General features: G+C 41.1%; 3 protein-coding genes across 3 annotated transcripts; 1 reads left to right on the top strand and 2 right to left on the bottom strand.

Moving 5' to 3' along the window:
* Nucleotides 1-602: 602 nt before the first annotated feature.
* Nucleotides 603-3,726, bottom strand: LOC136448356 (uncharacterized). Its single transcript, XM_066447773.1, has 3 exons — nt 3,387-3,726; nt 2,431-2,589; nt 603-2,297 (listed from the first exon to the last, which is right to left on the bottom strand). The coding sequence occupies exons 1-3, from the start codon at nt 3,610-3,612 to the stop codon at nt 1,216-1,218; spliced, it is 1,467 nt and encodes a 488-aa protein (XP_066303870.1). The 5' UTR covers nt 3,613-3,726; the 3' UTR covers nt 603-1,215.
* A 24-nt stretch (nt 3,727-3,750) lies between these two features.
* LOC136448347 (uncharacterized) lies at nt 3,751-9,746 on the top strand. The gene is made up of 5 exons (XM_066447761.1): nt 3,751-4,025; nt 4,539-4,937; nt 5,323-6,482; nt 6,718-6,786; nt 6,950-9,746. The coding sequence occupies exons 1-5, from the start codon at nt 3,814-3,816 to the stop codon at nt 7,270-7,272; spliced, it is 2,163 nt and encodes a 720-aa protein (XP_066303858.1). The 5' UTR covers nt 3,751-3,813; the 3' UTR covers nt 7,273-9,746.
* On the bottom strand, nt 6,682-8,808 carry LOC136448364 (uncharacterized). The gene is made up of 3 exons (XM_066447785.1): nt 7,535-8,808; nt 7,286-7,418; nt 6,682-7,051 (listed from the first exon to the last, which is right to left on the bottom strand). The coding sequence occupies exons 1-2, from the start codon at nt 8,211-8,213 to the stop codon at nt 7,294-7,296; spliced, it is 804 nt and encodes a 267-aa protein (XP_066303882.1). The 5' UTR covers nt 8,214-8,808; the 3' UTR covers nt 6,682-7,051; nt 7,286-7,293.
* Nucleotides 9,747-10,506: the final 760 nt, after the last annotated feature.

The raw sequence follows: 10,506 nt of genomic DNA, 5'->3' as shown, positions 1-10,506 counted from the left end.
CGGGGCCCTCACATCGTCCCCAACATATATCAAGAAAAAAAGTCGGCGAACAATTCCGTCTTGTCTGACGTCCATGACAATTGCCATGAAACAGAGAATTTCTGAGTCCGCTTCTATTCCAGTGTCGTTAGATTATTACGGGTCGACCGTATATCCTGTGCTCCTGGGGCCCGCACTTACCTCGACAAACTTTCAGTCCGTTTCTGAATAAAACATCTTTCTCCCACGGTTCCAGCACACGTAAACTTGGTCTGGCACCAACCACCATGTCTATTGTTGTTGTTTTATCGCTCTAGTTGCCAATTAAATCCGGATGGCTTGCATTCGTTTGACGCGCGCCCTAAAACGTGCTACTGGAAAAATATATGCTAATATATGCTGACGTCAGTGATGTAGAATACTGTGATTTTGTAGTATGGACCAAGAAGGGGGTGTATATAGAGAGAATCCTGCCTAATGCAGAGTTTTGGAGTAACATGACCTTAAAATCTAAGAAGTTCTTTGATAAGGCAATTCTCCCTGAAATTGTTGGCAAGTGGTTCTCCAAAACTGAGTCATCAGGGTGAAATGAAGAAATAAATAATAAATGTTATCTTCAAAGGTTCATCAAAAGTATAACTTTCATTGAAAAACTTGACTTCAGTCTGAAGCAAGTACAGTATTGCAATGCCCAGAAATATTTATGCAATAAAAAACATAAATATTGTGATACAAAACATTGCACATGTATTCAGAATCCATACAAGTTTGTATGTCTTCACTATCAAACAAGTTTTGTTCAAGAAATATTGATGCAACAGATAGCATCACTTGCTTATACAGTGATACAAGTTTGAATATCTTCACTATTAAGCCAGTATTGTCTCAGAAATACAACAGATAAAATCACTTATACAGGTTAGTATTGTCCGATGACCAGAAGTATTCAAACAATGGATAGCATCATATAGTGATGTATTTCAAAACCACATGTTTGTTGTCTTCACTGGTTATCAAGTATTGTAAAGTCAGGAAATATTGAAACAATATATAGCATCATACATCAGGTGTATTTCAAAACCATACATGTTTGTATGTCTTCATTATTAGGCAAGTATTGCAATGCCCAGGAATACTTATACAATAAATATCGTCAACCCTACTGTAATATGTCAGAGTGATAACAAAGCGTGGATTTTCAGATGAACATAAAGCAAACAGCCATTATCTATCAAGTTAAGAAAGTACAATAGAGTCTGACAAGTTTGTTAGAGCACAGCATACTCTGGTGATCTTATCTATAGGTGCTAGAGCATCGTTTGGTTTAGATTTTACTAAGGGGATGGGTAGGGTACTTTGCAAAATTGTATATTTTCTTCTAACAAGACCTATAACACGTTCTACATGAATTCTGACATTAGCTATCTTACGAGTTGTTTCTACTTCTAAAGCGGATAATTGCTTTTTACCTTTAGTAAATGCTGGTATGTACAGTTTTGCCCCTTCGAATGCTACACTATCTGCTATATTAAACCCCCTATCTGCTAAAACAATATCCCCAGGTAATAACTTTTTTAAAATCCCACAGTTTTCAGTTAAATACTTATCACTCACCCTTCCCCCCCATGCCTTAGATATAAAAGATATACAACCTTGTGGAGAAATGCCAATTAGAAATTTAACAGTGTTATGATGTTTATAATTTGACCATGTCATTGCTCGAGCGATCAAACTGGAAGGGCGATCAATGAAAATTTCAAAGCAATCAATTATTACAGATACACTGTTACCAAAATTTTTCTTAAAAACAAGGGGCATGGTTTTTCTTAGTTCTGTACGCTGGGGCCACAGGATCAGAAAACTGAGACGGTTATTCATTGCTGTAATCCATTTGTCAAAAATTCTGCATGAAGTTGACAGTGATATACCGAATCGATAGGAAATATCTTGAAGAGAGAGTGAAAGCCTTAGCCTCATCAAAACTAAAATGAATTGTTGAAAAGGTGAGATAACATTTTGTGATGTACACTTGACATGGGACACAACAAGCTGGAAAACATTCATCAAGATGAGAAAGTTGGGTAAACCAGAATAGAATCTAACCTTATCATCTCCCCTATTACTAAAACTATTCTCATTTATCTGGAGTGATAGGAGCTGTGTCTTTAGGTTGTCTTGTTGTTCGGTGAGATACTGGACTGTGCACTGCATCCTGTCAATATCTTCTCCTGTCAGTTCTGTCTGACATCCTGCATCACACTTTGCTGCTACATGTATGTTTGGCACTACAGGGCTAGGTGGATCAATAATGCCACCAGCTGAAAATAAAATAAAATAAACCAATACATCTTATCACATGTAATTTCGTGAAAAAAAACAACAAATGTTCCAACTAGCATTGATTGACAAGTTAAGATAAGAAAGTTTTGTTCAAAAACATCAGGGACATACTTGAATATCCATCTTCTTCGATCTTTATTCGTTTGTTGTTTCTTTCAGCAGCCCTGACACTCCTTGCCACCCCTAGGGTGATGTCAACTTTGTTGTGCCCGAGGTGCTGAGTTGGGGCCCAGTCCGGGTCTGTAAATGAGTACAGACTGGCCGGTTTCCCTGAAAGAGTGAAATGAAATGAGACTTTTAGCAGTGGAAAATCACTATAGAAAAAATAAATAAAATCAGGCTATTGGTATGATGTTCCTGTCAGTGTCAATATGCTTTTTACTAGAGTCAGTAAGAATTTTTCTTTATACTTGACTATTGACAGGATGTTTCATTGTATAAGCTTGAAATAACACCTTATCATAATATTTTCTCTGTCAACTCTAACCCTCATACAGTACCTTGGCCCTGTAAAGTCGTGCAAAATATAGCCTTAATTAATTAATATAATGAAAACTTGAATGGAGGTAGAATTCTTGATTCTACTAAAAAATAAAAAGGTTTAATCCCGGCCGGGATCGAACATTCACGTCCTGTTCATTTCTGTAAACACCACTAGCGAGCTCCGCTCTACCAACTGAGCTAACGGGATGCATGCTTACAAGGAGCGTAAAACTATAACGTAATGGGTATATTTAAACCTTGCAGTGTAACGTTACCTGCCACACACATAAAAAGGCGACACAAATTATTACCTGGCATAGTTTGCGTAACTGAAACAAAATAACAGCAATCTTAATGTTAAAAAAAGGAGAGAGAATGGCCGAATACAACCCTACTCCATGTTTTGGGGGGCACGGAAAACACCCGGGGCGCGGGAACAATGGCAGGCGGGCACTAACAACACAGATGCCGCCGAACTTTGCGAATGAGCCCGCCAAATTATTCCGTAAACAGAAAAGATGACTAAGACTAGTAACAGAACAGGGGGAACTTCATCAGAAATCCCACTCCCTTCCATGTCTTACCTGAGATGAAATGAAGACTGCATACTCGAGAGAATGTAGACTTGGACGGCGTCAGGTCGGCTAGCGACCGGTTGATATTTGCCAGCCATACCCGTCGTCTCTCTTCTGAAAGAAGTCTTGTTTTCTCTCCTTGGGATTCAATCATCTTCGGAATCCTGTGATAGCTGTACCCTTTATCTCGTTTACTATTATGGCCGCAGCCATAGACTGCGCACAGGACTGGCATAATGCGAACGGAAAGAAGAGCATTAGAAGAATGACAGCGAAATGAGTCCAGAGCACATGTGCGCAGCTGGAGGCGGATCACAACATGTCATCCAAGATGGCCGCCACTCGGTTCGAACGCAGATTCAATTACGCATGCGCGGTGCGCAATGCATTGTGGTCCGGTCAAAGGTCAAGGTCCCTTCGCGTCCCTCGTGCAAATATGGCTGGCGTCCCGTCCACATCTACAGACACGGGGGATACAACAACGTTGGATCACTTCAAACTTTGGCACAAAGACCGTTTGGTAGCGTATTTGAGAGAAAGAGGACTTCCAGTGACGGGAGACGTCAATTCTTTGAAGGCCCTGGCTTTCGGAGCTACAGTAATGCGCGCTCCTTTGGTTCCGACTCCCCAGGAAGAACAACAAAAGAGGTACGCATTATTTTTTCCTTGGCCTCGTGGCAAGTCCTACGTGCATTTTCGGTATATCTACATGTTCTGTGGTCGTTAGATTTACCCTTCTGCCTAACTCAACGGCTGTTTATAGGCAGTCGGCGGCGTATTGTACAGGGAAACTTTGCGTTGTACACGTAGGGCCCTAGGCCTATACCCTCTTTATAGTAAATTATACCTTACTTTATACCTCTTTATACCTCTTTATACCTTACTTACTTACTCTTTATACCTTACTTTATACCTCTTTATACCTTACTTACTTGCTCTTTATACCTTACTCTTAGTCTTACTTTAAGCCTCCTTCGCACACTGAACTCAAGGCGCACGTGTACTAGAAGAGAAAATTATAAGGAGTTCACTTAACTGCACTTTTTACTGTCATTGTGGTGATGATTTCCACATAGTCTTTGGTAGAGACATCATGGATATTTTACCCCCCTCCCTCATTAATTACCATACTTATTTTATTTCTTCTTCTGTTTTGTTTAGATGTGAAGACTACAGATCTCTGTTGACCATTGACGGCAAGAAAGTCCCCGACCCGCTAGTAGACCTGAAAAGTGGGTGGCAAACCGAGGGAGAAGGGATGCAGCACTGGCCTCCAACCATGTATGCAGATATGGCGGAATACCTGGTAGCAAGTGGTGAGGTTGATCTACGGAAGAGACTTATGGGTGACTACAAAGACGGGAAAGCCTTTTCGTACTTCGATGCCAACTTCATACATGAAGTCTTGTATCACCCCATTAGCGATGATTCCGATGTGTGTTTTGTAAAGTCAACTAGTGCCCGATCGCAGAGAAAGAATGACGAGCCTCATCAAGTATGGGTCGCACTACAAAAGTCTACTGGCAAAGTCCGGACAGCTTATTGTTCCTGTTTTGCTGGGTAATTATAATATTGTCGAACTGTATATTTGGACAATGCAAGTAATTGAATGGTGTACAAAGTAGTTTACTGACATATCTGAATGTATTGTAAAACATGTACATGTATATGTGTCATACTAATAAATGCTTTATTAACTACTTTTAGTTTTAGAAACATTAGTTGCTTGCATAGTGCATGTTGGACAATTTCAGCCATTACAATAAAAGTGCTTGACAATTTGTACTGCATCATCACATGGAATTATTTTCCTAGACTGCATGGCAAGAAGTGCTCTAGAAGTAGTTACTTACATTTTCCTTTCATTTTCAGTTGATAATATAAATCATGATTTCTTACAAACGCAAGTTTCATAGTACTCAGACTTTCCTTTACGTTTTTACAGCTTGGGATCCTCGTGCAATCATGTCGCAGGGGTTCTATTCAAGATGGACCATGCATGGACAGAAGGCATAACAAACAAGTCCTGCACATCAAAACCTGCAGAATGGCCACAGCCAAAGAAGGGTGGAAGCACAGATGCCAAAAAGATCAAGAACATGGAGTGGTGGAGCCCCAACTGGTCAAAAGGTAAAAAAAAACAGCCCATCAACACCCCCACTCGAAGGCTCTTCAGTCCTACTAAAAATACATCACCCCCAAGTCTAGAAGGGTTGATGTCAGACTTGTATGTGTCGAGCAAAGATGCTTGTGCATTCAAGTATGCAATGCCAACAACAACAAATGCCTATCCAGTGGAAGATGACATTAACGTGGAAGAGGTCATTGATTTGGTGACATGTGAGAGTGTTCCACTACCACTTTCTGAGCTGATAAAACTACCCACCCTTCCCACATTCAGCACAGAACAGGTTAATGCCCTTGTCGAAGCTACAATGGAACAGTCAAGTAATCCTACCTGGAGACAGCAAAGAATTGGCAGGGTAACAGCCTCCGTGGCTCGGTCAGTAATGGTTATGGCTAAAAAGGTACAAAGTGATGCTCTCATTGCGCAGGGGATTTTAGATGGCATCCTCGGCCGCAAGAAGGAAACAACTGTGCAAGAGGATGATTTAGATGCAATAAAGTTTGGACGGCGTATGGAGCCAATAGCCAGAGAGGCCTACATTAAAGTTATGCGGAGCACGGGACACAAAGGACTCACCGCCCAAGAGACAGGACTGTTTGTGTTGAAAGACCAGATTTACATAGGGGCCAGTCCAGATGGATTGGTAACATGCCAATGCTGTGAGCCACCAAATGGTCTACTTGAGATCAAGTGTCCATATTCAATAGCTTGGGCTGACCCAAAAGCTATTCCGCCAAGTTACCTACGGAACAAGGAGGGGCCTCTAGCTCTAAGACACATGCATGGGTACTACAGTCAAGTACAGATGCAGATGATGGTGACAAACACTGAGTGGTGCGATTTCTTTGTCTACACAAATCACGGATACTACCTGGAGAGGGTCCTAGCTGACAAGAAACATCAAGAGGAGTTACGCGCAGCTGCATCAGTTGTCTTTGAACAGTTGATACGTCCAGGACTACAACATCCTTCTCAGAGTAAGAGGAGTCTTAAGACAAATGTTACATTTATAATATTCCTGCAGTAATGTTTAAAAGTATATGCTATATTACATTGTTTAATTGTATTAACTACTTGGTTGTATTATGTAATACATACATTCTAAGAGTGATAGAGAATATTTGCTTCACAATTGCATTATACATGTGCAACCATATTGAGGGATTATGTGTACACTGAGAATTAAGTCCTTCTATATTTTTCTTCACACAGATACCACTGATGCATCAGGAAGTCTTCATGGGGATACACAATCTCCTAGCAAGGACCATGAAACTCCAGGTTAGATGTATACAGATTACATCTTTTAAAACCCATGAGAAATAAAATCTAAGCTATGCGTAATAGTACATGGGAATGAAAACACCCTCTAACTCTAGTCCATTGTCTTATGTGCTTCTTTTTGCTCATACAATAATATTTTTCTTTAAATTTGTTCATGTAGGTAATGTTGACTGTCCAGAATCTGCACATCCTGTCAGCACACCTGCAGACACAGTCCACCCTCCTGAATCCACATCCCGAGATGATCCACCTGCACCACCGCCTGCGAAGAAAAGAAGAGTGACTGCTACGCGGCAGAAGAAGAAAGCAGGGCCTATTTACCTCTGTGGAATTTGTAATTCTGACTGTGTTGATGATGTTGAAGATGAAGATGAAAACAGTGTCGCTTGTGACATATGTAACAGGTGGTTCCACTGGGGGTGTGTTGGATTTGAAACAGATGATCTGAGTGATGACTGGTATTGTGATGAATGTCAAAAATGAATATCCAGCTTACCTGTACAATTATGTTCCCACCAATGGAGGTCGCAGGTTGGAGAGTGCTGCACAGACAACGACAATATCATCTAGTAGTGGCAGCATGTTGATTGGCACGGTGTTCTGCAGGATTGCGAACCATTTAATCCGCCCTGAAAAAAATTTAAATATTACTTTTAATAATTGGCTTGAAACTTGATTGAAATACTTCATTGAACCAGGGAGTGTTTAAAACCACCTTGACTGAACTGATATTTGCCATTCTTACCTATTGCTCTTTCGACATGAATTCTTGCATTGGCCACTTTCTTCGTTTTTGCAACGGCTGCTGCAGTCTGCTGGATCCAGCCAGAGCTAGGAGGTGGAATTTCCAGTTTGACTTGTTTCCGGACCAGGTCGCTTGCTATGGTGAAACCCCTGTCTGCCAGGATGACGTCTCCCGGGTCCACCAGTTCCAAGAAACCTGAATCCTTTGTGATGGTTTTGTCCGAAGACCTTCCACCATACCCTTCTGATAGGAAGGATATGGTGCCATTGGGAGTAATGCCGATCAGATACTTTGCAGTGTTGTGTTTCTTGTAGTCGCTCCAGGTCAGTTGTTGTAGCTCGAGGCGTCTGGGTTTCTGTATGAAGATTTCAGTACAGTCTATTGTGCATCTTAGCTGAGGATACTTCTTTCCGAGATCTGGGGGCATATGTTGTAGAATGGCTTCTTTTGCAGGCCAAAAGATGAGGGGCTTCAGATGTGATGCTAGCATTGGAATCCATGTGTTGATGATTGTAGAACAGAGTCCTTCGGATATATTGAAAATGTCACATAACAGTGTGTTTGTTACGTCAAGTCTGAGTTTCATGAGGACCAGGATGAGTTCATCTCGACTGTGTAACTTGCGCGCTGGTCCAAACCTTTTGGGGCTCTTGGTGAATTTTCTAACCCCCTTCTTCATGTGCACAGCTTTTGTTCCTTTCCAATAGCTTAGTTCGTTCGCCTTCTTTTCCACAGACTTATGTAGGCCCTCTAGGACTGCTATTGTTTGTAGACCAGTGTTCCTACATACTTTTTTATCAGTGTTAACGAACCGGTTGATGAGTTTGTTTGTAAGGGTTTTTGAAGGCTTGTTTGGGGTGTTGTTGTTGTTCTTGGTGTGCCCACCTCTTAACAGATCAAGTTCAATTTTGAGCCTATCATTCTCCTGCTGTAGTTTGATACAGTTCTGGCAAACAATGCTGTGTTCACTGAAATTCTGTTCACAGTAGCTGTGTTCACTGAAATTCTGAGTAGAAGATGCAGAATAATAGGTATGGTCAAGGTTTACAGAACTTGTAGATTGTTCATCTTGAACACTATGTTCAGGTTTGACAGGATCACTAATGATTTCACTACTTGCTGCTTGTTTATGTGAAGATGGGTTCTGTAGTAGCTGTCGAACTGCAGGTGGTTTTCTTGTAGATGGCGGCTTGACATCATACCCAAGGTGTTCAGTAGGGAGTGGGTTTGCTGTCGTTGGCTTTCCTTCACGGAAATGTAGGGAGCATATCCTCGACTTCCTGTAAAGAGAACATATGAGAAAATATTGCTGTAAACCCATGTATGCACTGAACTATGCATGAGTGACACGAAATGTATGATTCTTTCAACCCATGTAATACCCCTATTAGTTTTAGACAATATCCCGCATAAATTGATTGTGTATAATGCATCTGTGTTTTTAGACAGAATTAATTTGTGTTTTGTATGAAATTGATGGAAAGTAATCAATTGTATCTGAATATGTATAAAGAACTACATATTTAATGATTGCAGATGTTACACTGCCCTTCCTTTATATCTTGAATGGCCTGATGACAGTTCGTTGCTCTATCATGTAAATCTTCTTGTGTTAAAGTTCAGTATTGTTTAATGTATTCCTTTGTAGAGACTGGTTTGTAGGTATTATATATGTATATATACAGATATATATTTTTGTTCATAGAAGGTACTCAAGTTATACATTTCTATTTCTGAGTACTTGCCTTTGGCTTGGCTTCCAGTCTCTCCTGTTAACCAACTTTGTCCACTGTTTTCTCCCAATCGGGTCCTTCTTCTCTGATGGAAAGGTCCACAGAATGAAGGGGGGTGAGCATGTGCACCGTCCCTTGTTGTGCTTGTAGCCTGTGTTAAGATTCAACATTTTGCAAGGGCTTAGTATCTTCTAATGCTAGTATACAGCAGTTCACTTGTAAAAGGAAGGGGACATGTTTAGTAGGAAACAAAGCCACAAAGAACATAATAGATAGTGGCCTAGCCATATTTATGTGTTAATTTGAGGACACAATGGCTTGGAATAAATACAAGTTACTTGAAGTAAAATCTGTTTTTGTGCATCTTCCTGTACAGCATTCTATACATTGAAAAAAATGTATCCACTACCATAGATTTATCTTCAAGCATTACTTAAGTTTCACTCAAATAAAACCATATCTGACAGCGGCGACTGACACCATGCTATGGCCCAAATACAAATTATTTACCCACAAGATTTATGATGTGCGGTGTTGTAGATGTGGCCGGGGTGCGAATCCCCATCTGTGCATCCGACGTTACTGGTGATGGCTGTAGTCCTTCTTAGCAGAACGGTAAGCCGTAGGTCCGGTATTTCCGTAGAGCCACAAAATTATTAGGACAGACGTAGACAAGAGCCGGCCACACATGTTGATAAAAGTAGTGGTCCACCCGATGTGAGTGGATCGGAACCCACAGCACCTTACGCAACTTGTGCTTATCGGCCGGCGCTATGTTAAGCCATATGGCGGTGAAACAAACAAATACTAGCTTGAACGTGTTAATTTTGTTGGTTTGAACAAGAGGTATGGAATGAATAAAACACAAATTCAACAAAACAAAACACCGTGTGCAAAAATAAATAAAGTAAAACCTGGATGAGCGGCGCACTCTTCGGCTTCCCATTTCTCCACTCTTCCTCGACCATTTTCACACCCAACCACAGCACAGTGGCCCCAAAGACTGCCCTTCGAGCCTGTCTCACAATCAAACTCCATAACATCTACAACAATTTGGCTCGCCCTTGAGGTGTCGCCAAAAATATAGCGAAAGCTTGGTTCGAATTTCGCGCGTTCCTCTGAAGGCCGCAGAACACAGTATTAATGGGCGCCGATTGTAGTTCGGGTACGAAGTAGTGCGTCACATTGCCCGAAAAGGTCATAGTTTTTCTTCTGTGCACGTTAGCGAGGCTCAAACTG

This window comes from Branchiostoma lanceolatum, chromosome 1 (genome assembly GCF_035083965.1).
Source record: "Branchiostoma lanceolatum isolate klBraLanc5 chromosome 1, klBraLanc5.hap2, whole genome shotgun sequence".
Lineage (NCBI taxonomy): Eukaryota > Metazoa > Chordata > Leptocardii > Amphioxiformes > Branchiostomatidae > Branchiostoma > Branchiostoma lanceolatum.
This window is presented reverse-complemented; position numbering and strand designations above follow the sequence as displayed.